This window comes from Carassius carassius, chromosome 43 (genome assembly GCF_963082965.1).
Source record: "Carassius carassius chromosome 43, fCarCar2.1, whole genome shotgun sequence".
NCBI classification, from domain to species: Eukaryota; Metazoa; Chordata; class Actinopteri; order Cypriniformes; family Cyprinidae; genus Carassius; species Carassius carassius.
This window is the reverse complement of record NC_081797.1, coordinates 12,037,539-12,060,552: the sequence shown is the minus strand read 5'-3', so window position 1 is coordinate 12,060,552 and position 23,014 is coordinate 12,037,539. Positions and strand designations below refer to the sequence as shown.

At 43.4% G+C, this 23,014-nt stretch overlaps 2 protein-coding genes across 2 annotated transcripts in view; one reads left to right on the top strand and one right to left on the bottom strand.

The window, feature by feature from the left end:
* The window catches only part of LOC132125444 (galactose-specific lectin nattectin-like), a 282,210-nt gene that overhangs the window by 16,866 nt on the left and 242,330 nt on the right, over positions 1 to 23,014 (top strand). The window lies entirely within an intron of this gene.
* LOC132125438 (interferon-induced GTP-binding protein Mx3-like) lies at positions 1,483 to 21,904 on the bottom strand. The gene is made up of 13 exons (XM_059536867.1): positions 21,734 to 21,904; positions 21,224 to 21,420; positions 20,297 to 20,431; positions 4,928 to 5,082; positions 4,715 to 4,853; positions 4,180 to 4,378; positions 3,737 to 3,815; positions 3,484 to 3,606; positions 3,050 to 3,182; positions 2,778 to 2,921; positions 2,492 to 2,568; positions 1,801 to 2,010; positions 1,483 to 1,715 (listed from the first exon to the last, which is right to left on the bottom strand). The coding sequence occupies exons 1-13, from the start codon at positions 21,817 to 21,819 to the stop codon at positions 1,491 to 1,493; spliced, it is 1,902 nt and encodes a 633-aa protein (XP_059392850.1). The 5' UTR covers positions 21,820 to 21,904; the 3' UTR covers positions 1,483 to 1,490.

The following is a 23,014-nucleotide window of genomic DNA, read 5'->3' as shown; positions in this document are numbered from 1 at the left end:
ACAGTGAGAGAGTGAAAGAGCTACAAAGTCAATATGTGCAAGTAAGTAAACTCAGTACTAGAAAGTACTGTGTAGTTTGGGAAGCAGCACATGTATACATCTTACTCTGTCATTTATGGAACTAAATGTAGTTTTCACTGTGTACAGGGAATCTTTGAGCTTGACTCAATGGCTATGCCTCATGAATACATTTTCATGGATGAAGCTGGATTCAATCTAGCCTAAAGGAGAAGAAGAGGTCGCAACGTGATAGGTCAACGTGCCATTATTGAACTGCCTGGCCAGCGTGGTGGAAATGTAACCATCTGTGCTGCCATCAGCAGCTATGGGGTTCTCAACAGTCATGTTACTGTTGGGTCATACAACACCGAACTGCTGCTAACATTCCTGGATGGTCTACGGGGTGCTCTGCTCGAGCAGAGGGAGCACGAGCAGGCGGAGCGTCCCATGTATGTTGTCATTTGGGACAATGTGAGCTTTCACCGTGGTCCGAGAATACGCGACTGGTTTCAAAATGAGCAGCATTTTATTAATGTCTTTCTTCCACCATACTCTCCCTTCTTAAACCCTATCGAGGAGTTTTTCTCAGCATGGAGATGAAAAGTGTATGACCATAACTCTTACACACAGGAGAACCTAATTCAAGCAATGACTGGAGCATGTGGCGACATCAGCGTGGAATCTTGCCAGGGCTGGATTCGGCATGCTAAAGCATTCTTTCCCCGTTGCCTTGCAAGGGAGAACATAGCATGTGACGTGGATGAAGTCCTGTGGCCTCACCCAGCAGAGAGGCGTGATCCTGAGGCAGAATGAATGCTGTAAACATGTCTTATTTTTTTTTTTCTTTACATAACTTTTGTTTCTCTTTTTTGCTGCAGTTTTTTAAAAAGCTTTATTTTATTTCTTTGTTTAAATCTGAGTACAATAATAAAATTATTCCCGCATATTTATGTAGTGTGTAATGGTTGCTAAGTTGTGTTTGCACATTAGCTGGTTTTGTGTGGTTTTTGACGGTAGTGAGTGATTTTGATTAAAGTTAAAATGGTTTTGGGTCAAATGTTTGGTTTTGCAAGAGGAGTCAGAGGTTTTGTGAATGTAGCTTGAAAATTGGGTTTTGTGTTCACAGTTTAGAGAAAAGGAGAGCAGGTTTCAAGAAATGTGTCTTAGCAATTCAGAAAAACTGTACAATAAATATAGTTCAAAGCAAATCTGTCATATTACAAATTCATCTGATCTGATATCTAATCTTATGGCTGTTTGAGTGAAACTATTTTTTTTATGATTATTACTACTACTTCTTATAAGTGGTCTATATATATATATATATATATATAGTACACAGTACACAAAAATATATTATGTAAACAAAAACTTTTATTTTCGCGATTAATCATTTATATGTATTATTAAAGGAGACATACATAATATAGTAGAGTTCTGGGAAGCCACCAGGACAAATTTGAAACACAGTTTTACAGTTAGTAGATCCCTCAAATAAAATCACTTAATGTTTCATGAGCAGCAGTCAGACGTTCCAGACGAGACTGTAGGTCTCTGCGCCTTGTACCGACTTCGGAGTCCTCGAACAGGAGCTCACTCACATTTGCCCCATCCAGTAAACTAAGCATGTCAATAATCAGGAGCTGAGCAGTTTCCTTCAGCATGAAAAATGTGATCATCATGGGCAGCTGGTCAGACATCCGCTGCACCACAATCTAAACAAAAAAAATAAGAGTAACGTCCACACATGCTTGTACATAGAGTCCATAGAGTCTCTGAACAAACAATGATAAGCCCTACCTCATAATATGCTTGCATCATTTCACTGTACTTGCTCTTTATGTCAAAGATAGGTAACATATTTTCTGAAAATGTCTCGTCACTAATCTCATTCAAGAACTTCAGGTAGATGGGATCTTGAGTGTAGATCATGTTTTCCATTTCAAACTGCTCTGAGATCCTCTGCTCTGCCTTGGCTTGTTGGCTTGACTGAATGTTGTTGATTTTGTTCTATGAAGTAAAAAAAAATTAAACAATGTAAAAATACAGAATATCCTGGGTTCAGTACAAATGAAGTTCAGTCAAAAGCATTTATGGCATAATGTTGATCACCATGAAAATGTATTCTGACTCATCAATCCTCTTCTTTTTTTAAATAATTAGGTTGTTTTTGTAATAATTTATAATTTAACTCACCACTGAAAAACCTAAACTGATGTACTTCTTGTCAATAGGCCTATATTGTTCTGTTAATTTATTTTTATTCTAAATTAAACCATAACAAAACATTTAAATTCGGCATATAAAATGTAGGTAACACAATAGTTTAGGGACCAATTCTCACTATTGACTAGTTGCTTGTTAGCATGCATATTTCTGGCATACTGGCTGTTTATAAGCACATATTAATACCTCATTCACCATGACCATATTTTAAATCCCTAAATCCTTCCCCATACCTAACCCTTTTTTTTTAATTATTAATATTTACCTCTGTGATATTTTGAAGCATGTGGTAGTTCCGGAAACATTTATAGGACACATCTTTAAATTGCTTCAGGATGATATCTTAAAGAGAAATACATAAATAAAAAAATACATAATTATCACAAGCATCGAAATTCAGATTTACCAACTAATTACTATTACTAATTATAACTATTATATACTTTATTTAACTTACTACTATTATACTATTAATAACTATTAAACTGTCTTTCAGTTGTGGTTCAGTCATTTGATTTTATAATGGACACCAGAAAGATGTGTGATGGTACCTTTAACGATACTGAGTAAATCAATTACTGGGTGCTTAAGTCTGGCCACATGGTCCTGCAGAACTGATTCAAATCCTCTGTAGTTGCTGAATCCGAGCAGTTCCCTCCCTCTGTAATTCTGGGCAAACTCTTTTAAACTGTAGACTTGTTCAGGGAAAAATGGATTTCTTCTTAAATTAACTGATTAACTGCATTCATATGAATATGAGAACTTGGAAAATAACAGATATAAAATCTATAGGATGTTAATAATGTTGAAAAAATATACTGACAGGATGGTTTTGTATCATTAAGATGATCATTCCACTTCTTGAATTCCTCTCGAAGCTCGGCAAACAAATTTTCTGTATTAACTAGCTCCCCTGATGATAAGGACATGACATTCTCATTGAATCTTGTTAAAATCTGTGATTTAAAAAATGACATGAGCATGTTATTGTACATTATCATTATAGACCAACAGTTTTGCCTTTGAGAAGGAAAGAAATACATTTGAATGAGAAAATAATTGACAAAAGAGCAACTTTACAAGGAAAAAAACAAACAAATAGGAGCTTGAGAAGCAGATGAGATTTGGGACCATCTCTGACACCAAGATATTTTTAGGGAAGAAAAAAAATCAAAACTAACGCAACATGGTTCTAGCAGCTTGGACCCCAAATGATAATTCTCAGAATCAAGAAGATGTGATGTCTTGGAGTCCTACTTTAATGAGGAATTGTTTGGCTCCCTTAGGGTCCTGTGGTGGTCCATCCTCAAACTCCTTGAGCTTATTCCTCACATCCCACAATTGCTTTTTTATCTTCTCATCAAGCTGTGGCAGTGATTTCTGACAAAGACGGATTTAAAAATCCAGGAATTACTTATTGTCGCTCAATCCATTAAAATGCAGTTTACTGAACAACTGAACTGGTGTTTAGTGTAAACAGATCTTTAGAGTGAAACATTTACAAACTTACTTTGATATGATCAACAAGATTCTGAGTCAGTTTGACAGCAAGACATTTAATTGTTGCTTTATTCTCAGTCAAGAGGCCTCTGTAGAAAAAGAGAAGGGACTCCAGGTGATTTAGTATAGCTTGTTAACCAGTATTTGATAAGAGTTACTTTTACTCATATGCGCCCTAAAAGGAGGGGGTAGTTGGGTGTATGGGGGGTGGGGTCCCAATACTTTGGGCAATATAGTGTATGTTTGATGCGGTAGGGGGCACAACCTCTCATATGCTTTCATAGGGCCCAATATTGCTAGCGGCAACCCTTTTTTTTTTTTTACTGATGTAGTCCTGTTAAAATACTGATGTGATTGAAAACTGGTTGAAATTCAAAATGAACCAACTTGATCTAAAACATACATACATTTTGTGGAACAAATATATTAATTATATTCTCCTCAGATTTTAACCTGAAATAGTCATGGTTTTCGAAGAAATCCTTCTCTATTTCTGCTGCCTCCTCCAGAGGAATTTTATCATCAATTTGCTGTTGTCCTCTACACTTCACCATGATGTAACCTTTGCGGAGAGGAATCACTTTGTTGTGGACAATGGCCAGAATGCTCTTCTCTGTTCCCTTGTCTATGAGGTCTGGCTTGGTCAAAATGGCTGTGAGAATGAAAAATAGTTAAATTTTAGAAATATACATACACTCTTAAAAATAAAGGTGCTTAAAATGTTCTACACAGTGATGTCATAGATGAACCATTTTTGATTCCACAAAGAACCATTCAGTCAAAGGTTCTTTAAAGAACATTATTTCTACACAAAGAACCTTTTGTAAAGCAGAAAGTTTCTTCAGATGTTAAAGGTTCTTTATGGACCCATTAGACAAAAAAGGTTCTTCAATGGCATTGTGAAGCACCTTTATTTTTAAGAGTGCAGAGGGGAAAAATTGCATTTACTGACACAGGTGCTCATATGGTGATAGCTGTTGTACATTACCAACAGTTCTTTTGCCCTCAGGATCTACTTCTTGTGCCATTTTTAATGCTTCTGTTGTTGCAATGTCAGTGTTACAAGGAACCACAACCATGTTTATTGTCTCTTGCTTCTCAATAAATTTTATGATCAGCTGTTTGATCTACAAGATATGAAGACGTTTTAAAACTGTATAAGTATCGAGCTGTGCATGCAAAATCAGATTATATGGCCCACCTGGTTTCCAATATCCTCTGGTTGTCCTTTTACTGGGACGCGGGCAATTCCAGGTAGATCGATCAGTGTGAGGTCACATACACCTGATGACAAGACCTCTAAAGTGATGAGCTCATCACATATTCCTACCCCTTTTCCTGCCAGCTCATTCTGTGCTATAATGGAAATAAATTGCATAATTAATTTTGTTTCACATTGTAGTAAACAGTACTAACTATTTAAAAATGTCCTTTAAAAAGAGCTGACATCTGATGTTAATAAGATCACATGAAAACATGCCAGTTATGTTTTTTACGTAACTGAATTGAAAGATCAAGGCACAAAGGGAGAAAAATAGATTGCAAAAAATTAAATTTCACAATTGTTTTCAAGTCTCGATATAGTGATTATTAGATAGCCTACAGATAGGATGTGGGCCACTTAAGGTGATGTTATGGCACTGCTGGCCTTTTCATGGCCCATACAAAATGGATGTAAGTCTGATGTGGCCCACATGTAAAATAGCAAAAATGTTCCAAATGTATCAAATCACATGTGGTCCTCTGTAGACAACGATGCTGTGTTCATGGCAATTACTTTTTTATTCCACTCGGGCCAGGCTTCAGGCCAATTTTCATGTCATAGATCAGACGCAGGCAATTTTAAGCTTCTCCTTAATTTGTATATTTTAGACATTCATCAATTAGTGATGAAAAAATTGCAGAGCAGATGCTTTTATCCAAAGCGACTTACAATACCAAGTTTTAGGCTTTGTTCAAATAAGTACAAGCTAGAAAGAGAAGGAATAAATAAAAAGAAAGATCATTTTATTAGATTTAGATTATTTAGAATGAAGTCAAGTAGCATGAAAGAGTCTTCAGCTGTTGCTTGAAAATTGTCAGGGATTCAGCATTCCAGATAGGGGTGGGAAGATCATTCCACCAGCCAGGAATGGTAAATAAGAATGTTCTAGACAGTGATTTTGAGCCTCTCTGTGAAGGAACCATGAGGCGTCACTCACTAGTGTATCTCAGACTTCTGGAGGGGATGTGTAGATTTGTTGAGTAGTAGAAGGCACGTGCTGAGCCTGTGGCTACTCTATATGAACGCATCAGTGTCTTAAACTTGATGTGAGCCGCAAAAGCTAGCCAGTGCAAGGAGATAAAGAGAGGTGTAACATGGGCTCTTTTGGGAATGAGAATCAGAGCTGTGTGTCATTAGCATACATTAACATTGGTAGGAGAAGCCATGTGCCTGTATGATGGGACCCAGTGATGTAGTGTATATGGAGAAGAGGAGAGGTCCAAGAACGGATCCCTGAGGAACCCCAGTGACCAGTTGATGTGCTTTGGATACCTCCCCTCCCCAGGCCTCCCTAAAAGATGAAAGGGGCAGACAGGAGGATCTGGTGATTGACAGTGTGAAAAGCAGCAGATAGATCAGCAGAATAAGAACTGGTGATTTGAAATCAGCTTTGCAATCCGCAAGGCTTTCGTGACTGATAGTAGCACAGTCTCAGTTGAATAGCCACTCCTGAAACCTGACTTTTTAGCATCCAGTTTGTTGTTCTGTGAAAGAAACAATTAAACTTGGTTGAAAATAACTAATTTGAGGGTTTTTACTATGAATGGAAGGTATAGGGGTTGGTGGCACACAGGTACCAAAATGTAGTTTAGATTGAATGAAGAAAAGATCAGAGATATGTAGGCATTGTACTATTATGTACATATATGATATTGAGTCAAGCAATGGACTGATATTCCTTTATAGGTCTTTTTATAAGTTCATTTTGTTGCATCTACCTCTGTAAAAGACAGTTTTTGAGCCATTCTCTGACATAAGGATGTTCTGTGGAGACCAGAGGTTAAAAGGTCCCCTTAAGCACGCGCTCAGGGAGTCCCATGGCTTCCCGTTGAGCGACCAATGGTGCAGAGCCCACAGTGACATGTCGGTTATCCAATGTTGATTTTCCTAGAGTAGGGCCACAAGAAGAACTCTGCATCTCATATCCCTGACATGTATGATTACTTGGGAAATCAGAGGAATCGGAGGAAAAGCGTAAAGAAGTCCTGGGCCAATGCGTCCTCGATCTTGAAAAAATATGTTTTGGCAATGAGAGTTATCTCTTGAAGCAAAGAGGTATATTTCTGCTTCACTGAAGATCCCATATCTTCTGAACTGTCTGCGTGTGAAGCCTCCACTCCTCTGAGGGAACTCAACTTCTCGACAGCATGTCCGTGCCCTGGTTTAGTTTGCCCGGTAGATGCACTGCCCTCAGGGAACCCAAGTTGTTCTGGGCCCATTCAAGCAGTCGCAACGTTAACCTGAAGAGTCGCGTCAGTGACAGCCCATGGTGGCTCTTTAGGTCTGACAGGAAGCTCTGGCAGGCTCAGCGTTGGCTGGTTCACAGCGAACTTTTGGCAAAATTTATCCCTGAGCCCCAGGCATTCCAGGTGGCTGAGGAGCAGGGTTCAGTAACTTCCACCTCTGAGCCAGAACCAGCCAGTAATCGAGGCAATTGAGAATGCGGATTCCCTTCTGCCTGAGAGGGGAAAGATCCATGCACTTTGTAAACTTGCGAGGAGCCAAAGACAGCCCGAAGGGAAGGACCCTGTACTGGTAAGCCACACCCTCGAGGGCAAATCTCAAGAATGGCCTATGATCGGAGCTATCTGGATGTGAAAGTAAGCGTCTTTCAGATCCAGCAAAAAGAACCAATCCCCTGAGCATATTTGCGAGATGATTTATTTCAGTGTGATCATTCTGAAGCGCCATCTTATGAGGGCGTGGTTCAAACGTCTTAGATCGAGGATGGGCCGCAGTCCCCATACTTTTTGGGAACTAGGAAGTACCAGCTTTAAAACCCTGAGTCGCGACGAGCTGGGAGAACGGTTTTTATAGCTCCTTTCACCAGCAGATTTTCTACTTCGGCACGCAGAACGTGCATGTTCTCGTTGTGCACTGAAGTGCCAACCACCCTGCAGAAGCGTGGGGGTCGTTGTGCAAACTGCAGGGAGTAGCCATGAATTATTATTCCCATAACAATCCCATTCCCACATTGGCAGCAGCAGGCGCTTGCTTTGGAGGCTGGTGAGTTGGTACTTGCTTGGGGTGACTGGCAGCAGCAATTTTTCTCGATTGCTAAAACTATAACTAGGCTTTTGAACTAAAATTTTAAAACCATAACACCATTTATCAAAAAACTGTGACGACTGGGTGAAGGAGGAGCTGAAAGCAAGTGCGAGTTTAACAATGTTTAATGAGACTATGAAGACAATACAAAACTGGAACACAAATAACGCTGGGAGGAAGGTACTGTCCAAGATGGTGGAGAGGAGTGATGAATCCGGAAGGCGGAGGTGAGTAGGCAGCAGGAGAGGGTGGCACAGGAACTGCGGGGGAAGCGAGCTGAAGGTAAGTTGTGTTGCTTGATGGTGGTTGCGAAGAGTGGACGGGGTTCCGGGGAAAGACACGGACATCCAACGCAGAAAAACACAAGAAAGCAAGACACGGGTTACAAACAGGAAACAACGCTCTCACGAACACAAGACGTTAGACAAGCCATTATATAGGGATGAGTAATGAGTGACAGCTGTTGCTGATGACAATTAACTGAGACGCCCACAAACTAATCAGTGCTGATGCGAAACACACAGACTTCACCCAAAAAGTGCAGACCCAGAGATCACGGTTTACCAACAGTGACAAAAGCACACCCATTTCCCTAAACTATAAACATTATTACGCTGTGTTGACACATGAAACAGATTTGTAGAACTGTCACTGCAAAACTCTACACACAAATATCTTCATTTCTCATCGTCTACGCCATGTGGTCATTTAGAAAGCACTAGCATTCAATATTGTTCACTCAAGTCAGCATAGCTTGAGCTCAATTAGCACACAATTACCTAAGGGGAAACACCAGGAGTCAAAATTGAACACACATTGATCATATCATTTTATAGATAGATAAAAGGGCCTTTTAAAAGGACAAAAAGGAGGACAAGAAGGAGGAGGAGGATGATTTGGTGAAGAACGAGGGAGAGGACGAGTTGAAGGATGAGCTGGAGGTGGAAAAGTAGGAGGAGAACAAGGAAGAGCAAGGGCAAGGAGACAAGCGGTCTCGGCTGAAATTCAAGCCACTTTAGTTGACCATGAGGGAGGGTGGGAAACGTGTACAGCCAAATTTGAGTCACTTCACCGTTGCCTCCATCATCAGAACCTTCAGGGAGGAAAACAGGTAGGTGTACATACAGTAATACTGCTCTGTATAGTAACTTTTGAGTGCTGTACTCTGTGCTGTGACAACACATACACTTTTGCACATACTGTATGCTACTGTAATAAAGAAATGTCTCAAATTGCCTTGCGAATGGATCGCGTTTTAGTATATTTCCATTTTTCCTATAAAAAGAATGTGATTGCTTTTATTTTTGTAGGACACCGAGACAAAAACCTGATGGAGGCAGGCTAAGGCTTTTGTTCGGAGGAACAAGAGAGGAAGCTTGTAAACATGTTCACTGCCAATAATGTACTTCACTTTAGCAGAGTGATTGAGGATAACCATCATTTTTGAGGGATAAATTCCATCAGCCTCTCGACAATTGACAGCATCCTCCGAAAAGCACCAGTTTCGGATGAAACAAGTGTACCATGTCCCATTCGAACGAAACTCTGACAGCGTGAAATACCAACGAGTGAAATATGTTCAGGTATGAGTATTGATATTGTATGAGGTATTGTGTATCATCACAGTATAGAAGGTTATGTTGCCATTTGTGCCCTCTTGAACTATGCTTCAGGGATGTGATTTACTCTACTGTGTTTCGTGTTTTAAAAGGGAATCTTTGAAATTAAAGGAACATAATTGGTCATCAAGCTATAGGAAATGTCCCTGGTTAGCGGGGAGGGAATGTCACTATGTGTGCAGACATAAGCCAACGAGGGGTACTCCATCACCATGCCATTCTAGGATCCTATAATACTATGCTTCTCCTTGCTTTCCTTGACTGTCTAAGAGTGTATGTTCCAGCTGGAACTCAGGGAACACTACATTGTTGTTGTTGTTTGGGATGAGGTCAGCTTCCATCACTCTGCTCTTGTTCGTGACTGGTTTACCAGTAGCCATAGGTTTTCAAATATCTTTCGTCCTGCATACTCTCCCTTTCTAAACCCGTTAGAGGAGTTTTTTTGGCATGTCAGTGGAAAGTGTGTGACCGAGAACCTTATGTCAGAGTTCACCTCCAGGCCATGGATAAAGCCTGCCTAAACATAATAGTAGATGCATACCAGGGATGGATCAGGCATGCACTCTGTGTCAATATAGCCTGTGATTTTCTGGCCTGACCCAGACCAAAGACTGGATGCTGAGGCGGAATAATTTGTGTTGTATTGTGTAGTACATGAATGAATGAAAATATGCCACATGAAAAGGCAACATAACATACCAGTTTTGGAAATGTTGTTTTTAATTGATTTCACCAGTGTGTGTAAGACTATGTTGTTGTGTGTGATGTCTGAGGGAAAAGTTAGTTTTTTCAGCAAGAGTGAATGGTTTTGAGTGTAGAGCTTCATTTTCGACCTGAAAATAGGATGTTTGGGGAATTGGGTGAGATATTATGGATTTGGGTTTCCTGTTCTGAGAATATGAGACATAGTTTCAAGAAATGTGTTTAAGTAATCAAGGAAAACATCTCGGTTACATATGTAACCATGGTTCAATGAATAGGAAACGAGATGCTGCGGTGACGTCACCACGTATGGGAACACCGTCGGTGTGACGAATGTCTGAAGCCCTATACCATCCCGCCAATCCTATTGGCCAAATAGCGCTTGGCACCGCCCCACGCATGCGTACGCATATATACCTGGTGCCATGCGCCATTTAACTCAGATTTCATGACTGAAGAAGAAGAATGCTATCAAGGTATGGCACGGCCAGGAAAGCAGCATCTCGTTCCCTATTCAGGGAACCATGGTTACATACGTAACCGAGATGTTCCCTTTCATAGGTCACTTCGATGCTGCGGTGACGTCACCACGTATGGGAACGCTATACCATAACGCCTGACGTACCTGATAGCTGGGATCCAAGGAAGCATCTGCTCAAGCGGAGAGAACCCGGGAGCCAGGAGCCATCCTCACATCCAGACTGTAAGACTTGATAAAAGTGCTCGGTGAGGACCAACCTGCCACAGCACAGATATCATCCATAGAAGATCCACTGAAAAAAGCTTGAGAAGAAGCCACTGCTCTCGTGGAATGAGCTTTAACTCCTAAGGGCGAAGCGAGCCCGCGCGCCTCATAGGCTAAGGATTTTGCCTCCACCAGCCAATGGGACATGCGCTGTTTTGTAACCGCATGGCCTTTATTCTTATGTCCAAAACAGACAAACAGCTGGTCAGACTCACGCCATGGGGCAGTACGATCCACATAAGTCTTTAAAGCTCTCACAGGGCAAAGACTTAGATCTCCAGACTCCGCCACAGCAGGGGATAAAGCCTCCAGGACCACCTGCTGAAAGCGAAAGGGATTAGATGCGACCTTAGTGACATAATTAGGCCTTGGTCGCAACAACACTTTCACAGAGCCCGGTGCAAACTCCATGCACGAGGGTGAGACAGAGAGAGCCTGTAAATCCCCAACTCTCTTGAGGGAGGATAAAGCCATAAGAAGAAGTGTCTTCAGAGTCAGGATTTTATCCGGTACAGTTTCCAAGGGCTCAAACGGATGCCCTGATAAACCATGCAACACAATGGACAAATCCCATAAAGGAACTCGCACGGGGCAGAAAGGCCTCAGCCGTCGCGCACCCTGTATGAAACGAGAAACCAGTGGATGACGGCCCACTGAGGCACCATCTATGTATTCGTGGTAAGCTGAAATGGCTGCCACGTAAACCTTCAGGGTGGCTGGTGTCACTCCATCCGAAAAACGGTCTTGAAGGAACTCCAGTACTGACGCTACTGGGCAGTAAACTGGATCCATATTATGAGTTTCGCACCAGGTCGTAAACAGTCTCCACTTGAAAGCATATAAGCGTCAACGGAGCCGCAACGGGGCCAGAGCTGCGTCCATGCATTTTGAGAAAGTACGGGGAGCTAGAGCTAAGCCAAAGGGAAGAATGCGGTACTGATACGCTTTGCCCTTTAAAGCAAATCTGAGGAACTTCCTGTGTCTCTTGATGATCTGAATATGAAAGTATGCATCCTTCAGATCGATCGTGACAAACCAGTCGTTTGGTTGAATCTGAGACAAAATAGACTTTACCGTCAACATCTTGAATTTGCTCGGCCTGAGGGCAAGATTCAGACGGCGTAAATACAGAATGGGTCGTAATCTGCCGTCTTTTTTTGGTACCACAGAATAACGGCTGTAAAACCCTGACTCCATCTGAGAGGGGTGTACTTCTTCTATAGCCCCTTTGTTCAGCAGAGCAGACACCTCCTGTCACAGCACCGCTATGTCCATCGGTTTCACTACTGTGGAAAGAATTCCCCGGAAAGGGGGTGGGCCTTTCCGAAACTAAATGGTGTATCTGTGACAAACTGTGCGTAACACCCATTGAGAAATGCCGGGCAAGCGTTCCCACGCGTCCCGGAACAATATTAGCGGTCTCAAAATGTCCGTTTCCTGCAACGCTGTCACACACATTAAAACGTCCGGGCACGAAAGACTTGTGGCGTTCGTGCACAAGGGAAGTGTATGCATAAGCGGTATGTTTGGTATACCCTCCCCTTCGTCTAATTCCTTTAATAGCTCCGCTTGGTAGGCCTGAAGGACCGCCATAGAGTGGAGCGAAGCAGCCGCCTGGCCAGCGGCCATGTAGGATTTCCCAACTAAACTGGACGTGACTCGACACGCCTTAGAGGGAAGAAGGGGGCGAGACTTCCACGCCGCGGTCGAATTAGGTGCGAGGTGCTCGGCGAGAGTCTCTTCCACCGGCGGTATTGCTGCATAGCCATGGTTCGCCATGTCAGAAATTGTGGCGAAATCCGCAGCCGAAGCGTTTGTAATCTGTGCCGAGAACGGCTGTTTCCAGGACCTCGAAACCTCCTGGTGGAGGTCCGGGAAAAAAGGTAAAGGCCTCCGGGGCTGTGCAGGTGTCCGACTAGTTAGAAAACGGTCGTCCAGCTTAGAAGAAGGTTGGGCCTCGGCCTTCTCAACCTCCCATTCCAGCACCAACTTACCCACCGCACGAGAAACCACGTCCAACAGCTCGCTGTTGGAGGGGGAAACACGCCTCTCCTGTCCACTAGGAGGGAGAGGGCTAGTGTCGGCCGCGAAGTCCTCAGACCCCGAGGCCGCGGTGGATAAAACGTCGTCATCATGGTGTCCACAACCGCAGGAGATGGCACTACATGCCTCCGGTGTGGGCCGTAAATCCTCATTAGAAAAGACGACAGGCTCGATAAAAGTTTTACTCTGCACCAGGGTAAGGGAGAGCGAGTGAAGTGGAGAATAATCCAGCGCTGAGCTGTCCTCGAAATCCATGTCGCACGTGTCACCCCAAGCTATCACCTCGTGCGGTGCCTTGGCAGTCGCAGAAGTGACATGGTGGGGGTTAGACACGGGGGCGACATCGGTAAATACATCTACCCTCGAGCGTAGTGCTCTGAGCCACAGGCCATCGCAATGGGAACAGGAAGAAAGGCCACTAAGCGCCGCCTGTGCGTGGTGCAAACCTAGGCAAACTACGCACCTGTCATGAGTGTCCCCCTTCACGATGTACCTGGTACACGGCTCCTTGCATTTTCTGAAACTCATCGCGTCCACGGAGAGGAGTAGACTGCTCATAAGAATCGCTGGAGAACGTGAGATGAATTTAGGGCACAGAAGATTCGCTTCGTTTACTGAAGGAATGAAATCTGAGTTAAATGGCGTGCGGCACCAGGTATATATGCGTACGCATGCGTGGGGTGGTGCCAAGCGCTATTTGGCCAATAGGATTGGTGGGATGGTATAGGGCTTCAGACATTCGTCACACCGAAGGTGTTCCCATACGTGGTGACGTCACCGCAGCATCAAAGTGACCTATGAAAGGGAAACTGTAGTAAAACAAACAATATAGGCTACTTAAATGTGTTTCTCACATGTTTATGAGCTCTGTTGCTGAGAAAGTCATGTAACATTCGTTACACATATTATTGGCTTCAGTACACGCTATTAGAGGCAGACATTTTTTCGGGATTCCTGTGGGTCACGGGAATTGGGAACAAATGACGTCAATAACTGAGTGGGAAGTTACAGGCTAGTTCTCAAGGAGTTTGTCTGTTCCTTTTAATGAATGTTTTCGGGTTAAAGCATGATTTAAACAGATTCAGCACATTCATACGTAGTCGCTTTCACAATAAAGCATTACAAAAAGTAATCTTACAGTACTAATTCATCTGTTACTGATTTTGAATAAGCAGAAAGCTGTAAGAAATGCATCGATCTGTAGATAAAATAACTGATGAAAATGTACAGTTATTTTCATCACAAACAAAATTTGCACAGCAAAAAGCAGGAATTATACCCTTTTAATGCTGACAACGTTATTAGTTTGGCGTGTGGTAGGAAAAAAAGTTTGCACACAATAGCCTAATCCACTTTGAAACTCTCCTGTTACTTAAAAAAAACTATTTTAATATAAGCTACATTATGAACATAACATTGAAATACAAAGATACTAAAATACTTTATCCACGGAGTGAAGGCGGAGCGGTGTTTCTGGTATCAGTGCGCGCGGAGCGGAGTGATTATTAAATCAGAGGGAAATTATTGTTAAATACTCCGTCATTTTTGGTCATACAGATAAAAGTAATCAATCTTTCGAATCCTTATACGTTTAATTGTGTGCACTCCGAATAACAACGAAAGGCTGTGCTTCTGTAAAATAATTAAGCAAACAGGAGGCAGTTTCTGCCATCTGGGTCATGTGAACTTGAGCGAGAAACTTCGAAACTCTGTCTATGAAAAAAAATACACAGTGAAATGTCTACATTCAAATGAAAAAAAAAAACAAATACAAAAAACAAAACAATAGGTTACAGTCATAACCCCGGTTCTCTGAAACATCGAGTGGAGAGATCCACCTATGGAAAGGGCATCCGTACCTGACCTCTGCAGAAGCATCCAACTGAACCAAGTCTGGCTAGACAGACAGAAGCGCGCAGCCAATGCCAGGTAAGGCCCCGCCCCCTTACCGAGGGGTATATAATGGCTGCAGCGCTGCTATTCTCCAGTAAGTATATTCGCTTCTCGTGTGGCAAGCGGGGCAAAGCTGGTGGATCTCTCCACTCGATGTTTCAGAGAACCGGGGTTACGACAGTAACCTATTGTTCTCTTTCATCATCTCGTGTTCGAGATCCACCTATGGGAGAGACATGGACAGCTCCCCGATTGCCCAATACACTCACAGTGAGGTTCTGAACGCCAGAGAAGGATGGTCTGGGGAGGGAGGCGGTGCCTGATACGTCCCATACTCATGAACCAGCAATACTGATGCACAATCGTGACTGCTGTGCATATGCAGACCATGAAAAATGTTAGCATCACACACATGATAACCAATGTGCATATAAATACACCCAGAAAAGGAATGTAAAAACATGCTTAGTGACAGGGATGTGCATGGCCAGCCGGCCCATTCACTCCTTCTTCATCACTTCCAACGGGGTTGCAGGGAAGGGCTAAGAAGACCCCACCCCTAAAACCGAATGTGCTACCGAGATACTGGTGACATCCAGCCGGTAATAACACACAAAGGTATGAGATTGCTTAGAAATAGGATTCCCTCCATGAGGGGGTGCCCATGAAATAAAGAGCTGGTCGCTCTTCCGGAAAGCACTGGTCCATATCTCCAATAAGAGAGAATTTAGTGCACGAGGGATGAACCGAAAGTGCATGTAGCTCACTGACACGTTTGGCTGATGCCAAGGCCAAGAGCAAAGCTGTCTTGAAGGACAGCATCTTTAGGGAAATACTTCCAAGAGGTTCAAAAGGATATTGAGACAGAGCCTCCGACATCATGGAGAGGTCCCACTCAGGAACAGTTCTCCTGATGACTGGCAAGCGGCGACGGGCACCCTTCATAAATCTGCAGATTAGAGGATGCTGCCCAACTGTTGAGCCCTCAAAGCCCACATGACAGGCCGAAATCGCAGCCAAGTAGACCTTAATTGTGGAAAAGACCTGCTTTTCATCAGGAAATATCAGGAACTGAGCATTGATAAGATGTGAGACCACGCCAATCACACCACCCTTCGAACACTTGCCACTTACTACCATACAAGAATCGCGTAGAAATGGCCCTGGCATTCTGTATAGTAGCAATCACACGCGGCGAAAGCCCCAGGGCGCTTAAGTTCGTCCTCTTACGGGCCAAGCCCAAAGAGCCACCCTGTCCGTGGCTGATTATCTCCGCCAGCCATGGTCCTTTGGGCCACCTGGGTGCTATCAGAATGAGAGACAGGCCCTGCTCTCTCACCCTGGCCAGTGTAGGAATTATCAGGCACAGGGGAGGAAAGGCATACAGCAGCACTCTGGGCCACGGGTGGGCCAGTGCATCTACCCTGAGGGGCGCGTCCATGTCCTTTAGCGAGAAGAACATAGGACAATGGTAGTTTTCGCGAGAGGCGAATAGATCTACGGTTGCCTGTCCGAATCTCATCCATAACATATCCACTATCTGCGGGATAAGGCGCCAATCTCTGTAGATTGGGTTTCCCCTTGATAGAAGATCCGCGCCTCTGTTTAGAAGGCCAGTAACATGAGTCGCACGTAACGACAGGAAATCCCGTCTGCTCCACACTAAAAGCTTGTAAGCTAGAGCGTGACGTTTCGAAGAGTGCACGCCGCCCTTATGGTTGATATAAGCCACTGCCGTGGTATTGTCGCAGCGTACGAGCACATGATGTCCCTGCAGGTGAGGCAGAAAATTATTCAGAGCTTTCCATACGGCCATAATCTCTAAATAATTTATATGCGCTGAACATAGTCTGCTCGGCTACAGACCGTTCACCGTTCTGCCCTCCTGAGTGGCGCCCCAGCCTATTAAGGCCGCATCTGTCGTCACAACTTTTCGCATCATAACTGTCCCCAGAGGGGTTCCCTGTGCGTAAAAGTCTGCGCTCTTCCAGTGGCGCAAGGCTGCCGAGCAGGCGCCTGCACTATTACAGAGAAGCAAAGATCGCTCGTCGGGCTGAAATGTAGTAACAAAACCCATTTCATGAACGCTCTCATTCTCAAGAGTCCCAGCGGTACAACCTGGATAGATGAAGCCATAAGACCCTGCAGCCTGAGGCATGTGCAATATTGTACTTTCGCCCCCTCTCTGAACTGCGACAGACAGTTCATTAGAGAGAGAACGCACTCTTGAGAGAGACGCGCTTGCATGGAGACTGAGTTCAACTCTAAACCCAGGAAAATGGCATTCTGACTGGGTGTAAAATTGCTCTTGCTCACATTCACTCTGAACCCGATAGATGTGATGTGCGTGAGCACACGGCAGGTGTCCTGCAACACTTTCTCTTTCGATTCGGCTATGATGAGCCAATCGTCTATGTATGTCAGAATCCTCAGACCTGACATTCTCATGGGTGCTAAGCCCGCCTCCGTACACAGACAAAAACACCGGGGGCTTAGACTGAGCCCCAACGGCAGAACTGTGAATTCGTAACAAGAAAGCATCTTTCAGGTCGACCGATGTGAACCAGTCGTTCTGTTTTATGGCGCGGGCGAGCGAGCCATGAGTCAGCATTCTGAAATTGTATTTCCTCAAATGTTTGTTCAACACACAAACATTGGTCCAAGATAGGGCGGAGAGCGCCGTCCTTTTTTGGGACCAGGAAATAACGAGAATAAAATTCCTGATTCATCAGACTGGGGGGCACCACCTGAATCGCTCCCTTGTTTAGGAGGGAGGATATTTCCTCTTTCAGAATGTGTGAGGCGTTCTCTTCCATGTGTGAAGAGAGAACGCCGTTGAAATGCAGGGGTTTCATTGCAAACTGCCGAAACAGTTTGCCAAGCCCATTCGTGACTCGTGAGTGTTCCCACCCGAGCCACAGTGGAGCTGTGTAAGCCCAGCTGATTTATTTGTGATGCAATGGCGCCATCTAGTGGACACACCAGGGGCAACACGCAGGGGTTCAGACAGATTTCCTCTCTCCACAGAGAGATGGACTCTCTCTGCGGAGAGAGATCCTCTCTCCGTAACGAATTTCCATACGGCCATAATCACACTGGGACAGGACGACAGTCCGAAGGGCTCGTGGCCCATGAACGCGGACTCGATGCCCCCATCAACCGAACATCAGGCAGGCCGCTTACGTTTCGAGTCGATGGGGGTAGGGTTAGATGGTCTTCCAGCCGCGGCGGGAGTCGATTTTCCCCAGTGCTTAGCAGGTGGTGGGTTATTCTGCCGGCTGGGCTCCACCGACGTGCCTGCGATGCGCCGCTTCTCACTGTCAGGAAGGCCTGACAGGTTAAGCCAGAGCGCGCGCTCTCCTACCACAGAAAGCGCCATAGAGCGCCCGCAGGCTTGGACGGCCTGCTGAGCATTACGAAGGACGAGATCGTTCACCATGAGGATCTCTTTCCACAAGGGTAGAGAAGGAGTTCCCTTTTCTAGCTGTTGCCCTAATTCATCCAAAATGATGAGAGACGAGACGTTCAGGGCCCTGTCAGCCAAGGCCGAGGACTTGTATGCGGCCTGGTGAATTGAGGCAGAAAAATGGTCCATCTTGTTCGGCAAGACCGGCTTAGGGGGAGCGAGCAGCCCGCCCTGAGCGGGGTTAAGGTGCCTGGCGCTCTGTGGAGCCGGCCACTCAATGTTGAGGTGAGCGGCCGCTCACTCACACACTTCCAGGAGGATGGACTGAGGCAGGGCTGCGTGGCCGCTAGCCTGGGGAACACCAAAGGGCGGGATGGCCGCATCATCCTCATTGCCGGAACCGGCCGGTTCGTCGGCGAGCATGAGGTTTCCCACGAAGATGTCCTCTTCGGGGAATGCGGGATTGGGCTGGTCAGCCCAAACATGTGAGGAGGAGCCCCGGGAGTCCCCCGGGAGTCCCCCGGTAGCGCGTCGTCGTCACCGTGTCCCCCATCAGAGTCAGAAAGGCCAAGCTCGCGCACTGGGTCGCTGCAACTTTAAGACGGCGTCGTAAAAGCTTTTTGGGCAGCATAAGGCAATGACTGCAATTTTCTGGGTTCTCCAAGGCTTCTTGAGCGTGTTTAAGGCCCAAGCAAACCACGCAGAATGGGTGAAGGTCCTTAGCAGCAATGAGCGCTCCACACGCAGCCGGGCAGGCCCGTGATAGGCTATTCCCCGGAGAAGCGGAAGGTTTAGAAAGCGACATACCGGAGAAGAAATCGGAAAAATCCTTGGCGGGCAGCCGTGGGAGCAGGTGAAAACGACGAGAGCGCAGGCGGCTCTGAATGCAGAACACAGCAGAAGGCTGAGAAGATGACAGTCACTTCTGGCGGAGGCTGATCAATCGATATGTCCTCCTGAAGACACGAAGATGAGCAGCGTAATCCAACCGAACTGTGTGCATGCTAAAGTGGGCTTGCTGTGATCTGTAGCCTACTGGGTCGTGTGAACTTGAGCGAGAAACTTCAAAACTCTGTGTATGAAAAAAAAAATAAAGAGGGAAATGTCTACATTTAAATGAAAAAAAAAATACAAAACATGTGGGTTAGCATGGATGATTTACATGAAATGTGTGTGCAAAATTGTGCACTGTTTAAGATGGCTTTCAGTTCATTAAAATAACAAAAAAGTACATTTAAAAAAAATATTTTACTAAAATGGGCATGCTGTGATCTGTAGCCTACTGTATTTTGTTGTTGTTGTTTTCTACTGTAACTGACACATTCCGTCCAAAAATCATACAAACCGGGAGTGAGCGGGAACGGGAGTCATTCTTCTGGGATTGAAACGGGATGGAATTTTCCCACAGTCTTTTCGTGGGTTTTGAATGGGACGGGAGAGATTTTAAAATCCACTCTGTGTCACCCTCTACACGCTATAACTGAGAATAAAACACAACTGACACCTACTGGTAATGTTATTCATGTGGAAGAGAACTTCAATACAGGCTGCATCTTGCCACAGTAGGCCATGAGATCCCTTTCCCCACGATGCACATTTTTATGGCCACATCTGTACATATACTTTTTTATAGGGTACTGCACCAGTAATAGATTTTTTACCTTTTTTATTTTCATTAATAGCACACTTTATTTAATAGTGTAGATTATTACACTCTACACATAGTTCCTCAGTCTTTCATGGCTCGCAACCACATTTTAATGCATATTAGATTTCAGTATTTTAACAAGTTTTGAACGTTTTCTTCTTACATTTAAAAACCAAAACTGTTTATAAGCATTTTTACTAACCTGTTTCAACATGTTTTTGAACTAATGATGAATCCACAAATTCAATTCTCTTATCACGGTAAAATAGAAAACCCTTCCAGTTGATGTCTGGTACCTTCTTCAGCCTCAGCTCTAGTGGACATCTGGTGACAATTCCTGTAGAAAACACAGTTAGGTTACCAATATGAAGAACATGGAAGAAAAGTATGTGACAAGAACATTATAGTATGCAGGAGCTGAAAAAATAAATAATTCTCTTACTAAAATTCTATATAAATTAATTGAATGTAAGTGTAAAAAAAAATCCACACTGAGGACTAGATTTTCTCAATAGTGAATAGGTAGCATTGTTATCACTAGTTTTTCTGCTATTTTATTAAGTACCAGGCAACTGTAAAACTCTTAAACTTTAAACTTTTTTTCTTTTCAGAAAAAGTTAGTTTAATTTCAGATTTTTTTTAATTTGTCATTTTCAGATGGATTAAATAATTGCAGCCACAAGTTATCGTTTGAGTTTGATACTGTTCCAGAGTATATGACTCATTCATGCAAATCAGTTACACGGTTCCTCCAAACCATATGCTTTTAGACAAAGCTGTGCTGTAAACAAACTGTGACTGTGCACAATCGACAGTGTGCAGCACCTGACTATAGCTCACCTTCACACTTAACCATATCTATCTATCTGAGATCACATTATTACCTTTTTTTCTTTATATTTTTATACTTCTTTTTGGAATGTGCTTGCATACATATTCATGAAAACAGCTACAATTGTTTATGTATAACATATAAAATATGAAGTACATTCAGTAAAGTAAGCTGTTTCTTTCCATGCACCAATTTCCTCTGAAGCTTTTCTGTAAAGTAGTTTGTAGCTTAAATTGATTAAAAAAATAATAATTTACAATTAAAAAAAAAATTAATTGCTTTTTCAACACTGCTCACCACTCCCTCTTGGTAATGCAATTCCAGACAGAGCTTCCAACACAGAGCTTTTTCCAGAACTCTGGTCTCCAATCACTACAATAGTCGGTAATGCCAAATCCTTGTGAATGCCTACTGATCGCAGAGTGTCAATCAGATCAATGTATGGACGAATGCTCTCCTCTAAATGACTGTGAACCTCTCCCTTCATTTCCAGACTGTAAAGATACAAATATTTGTTAAAAATAACTCACTGAAAACTTATTCAGTTAATGTATTTCATTTATACTTTGCATTTTGTTTGTTTTTATTAAACATTAATTTTTTGATTTGTTTGTTTTTTAATTATATATATATATATATTTTTTTTTTTTTGTTTAAATATATACATTTCTTATTTCTGTACAAAAAGAAATAAATGATAGGGCTATAAATATTTTTCAAAATAAATTTACAAACTAAAATTACAATGATGTTTAAAAAAAGCAAAATTTAAATGTATACTTTATAATTTATATGAAATATACTAACCTTATGCTTTGAGAGCTGTCACTATATTCATCATCACTTCTTTGAACTGGAGAAGAGAATAAAGAAAATAAACCTGAACTGGACATTTTCTGTGGAAAAAAAAGAGGAAAAAATTAAGACAAAGTTAGTTCTAAGAATAGACAATGTCCTAATTTTTGGACGTCTCTTAAAAATTATAATTTGGGTTTCACAGTGTATGTGTTGATGCCAAAGAGAAATCAATGAGAGTTGAAAACTGTGTATCACACTGAATTTATAGTGTATCACACAAAGTAGGCACATAAGAGCTTTTTTTTTTTACATATACTTTACATATACATTTACATTTACAAATAATAACGCAAATTCATAGGGAAGTTTGATGAACAGAAAATTAATTTGCATGTATGTGGGTTTACCTGATATGCCTGCAGAGCAAGATTCCTTATGGAAATTAACAGTGGTTTTTACTAAAAATAAAACCAAAAACTATAGTTAATATAGTTAAAACATGGTAACCAAAAGTTAACAATGGTTCCCCTTCGAGGGAACATCGAACTGCGTCGAACGACACTTTGGGGAAGCCCCTCAGCGTAGCGCCTCTGAAGTATGAATGAAACTAAGCCAATCTTGATTGGTGTTGCGTCAGGACGTAATGTGTGACGGCACATGCGGAAGCTATACAAAGGACGCCGGCACACAACAGAGACAGCTTTCTGCACTGCAGCAAGCGCTCTCTGTCTTGTTTGTTTTATTTGGTGTTGTATTGTCTAACAGTCACAAGCATTATTATGGCGAGCACAAGCAGTTTGGTGAAGGTCCAACTCCAGAAGTTATGGCGGAGTTGAGGAAGGTTCGCCTTCTGGCCTGTTCGGCGACTAGGTAAGTATAATGTTGTCGTCGACAGGTTTCAGGAGGCGCAGAATAATCTGCAGCCTTTAGACAAAACCTCCCTCGCTGCTCAAAGCCTAAGAAGCCTGCCCCAAGCGGGCATCCACAGCCATTCGCCAGCTCCTCCGCCTACAGACAGGTGCAAAAAGAGAGCATCGCTTCTAGAGCCCCCCCTCACCCCTCAGGCAGCCTGGGGGCATGGATGACGCTCTTAGCCGAAGCCTCAGCCTAAGCCGGGCGACCTGAGGGCTGTCCTGCAGGTGAAGAAGGCTTCAACATAGAGGTCCTAGCCAGCCTAGGCCTGGCCCATGGGGGAGCGATCGAGGTCGCCTCCCCTGCAGAGCCCGCAATAATCGATTCCGACTTCCCGACGTTCTCCTGAGTAGGCACAGTACCGAGAGGCCGGCCTGT

Bases quoted from the DNA above. Each gene is read 5' to 3' on its own strand.
- LOC132125438 (XM_059536867.1), bottom strand. From the start codon at position 21,819: ATGTCCAGTTCAGGTTTATTTTCTTTATTCTCTTCTCCAGTTCAAAGA. The intron at 21,421-21,733 runs GTTAGTATATTT...GTATCTTTACAG, and splicing joins GACAGCTCTCAAAGCATAAG to TCTGGAAATGAAGGGAGAGG. The intron at 2,922-3,049 runs GTCAGTATATTT...TCCCTGAACAAG, and splicing joins TAATGATACAAAACCATCCT to TCTACAGTTTAAAAGAGTTT.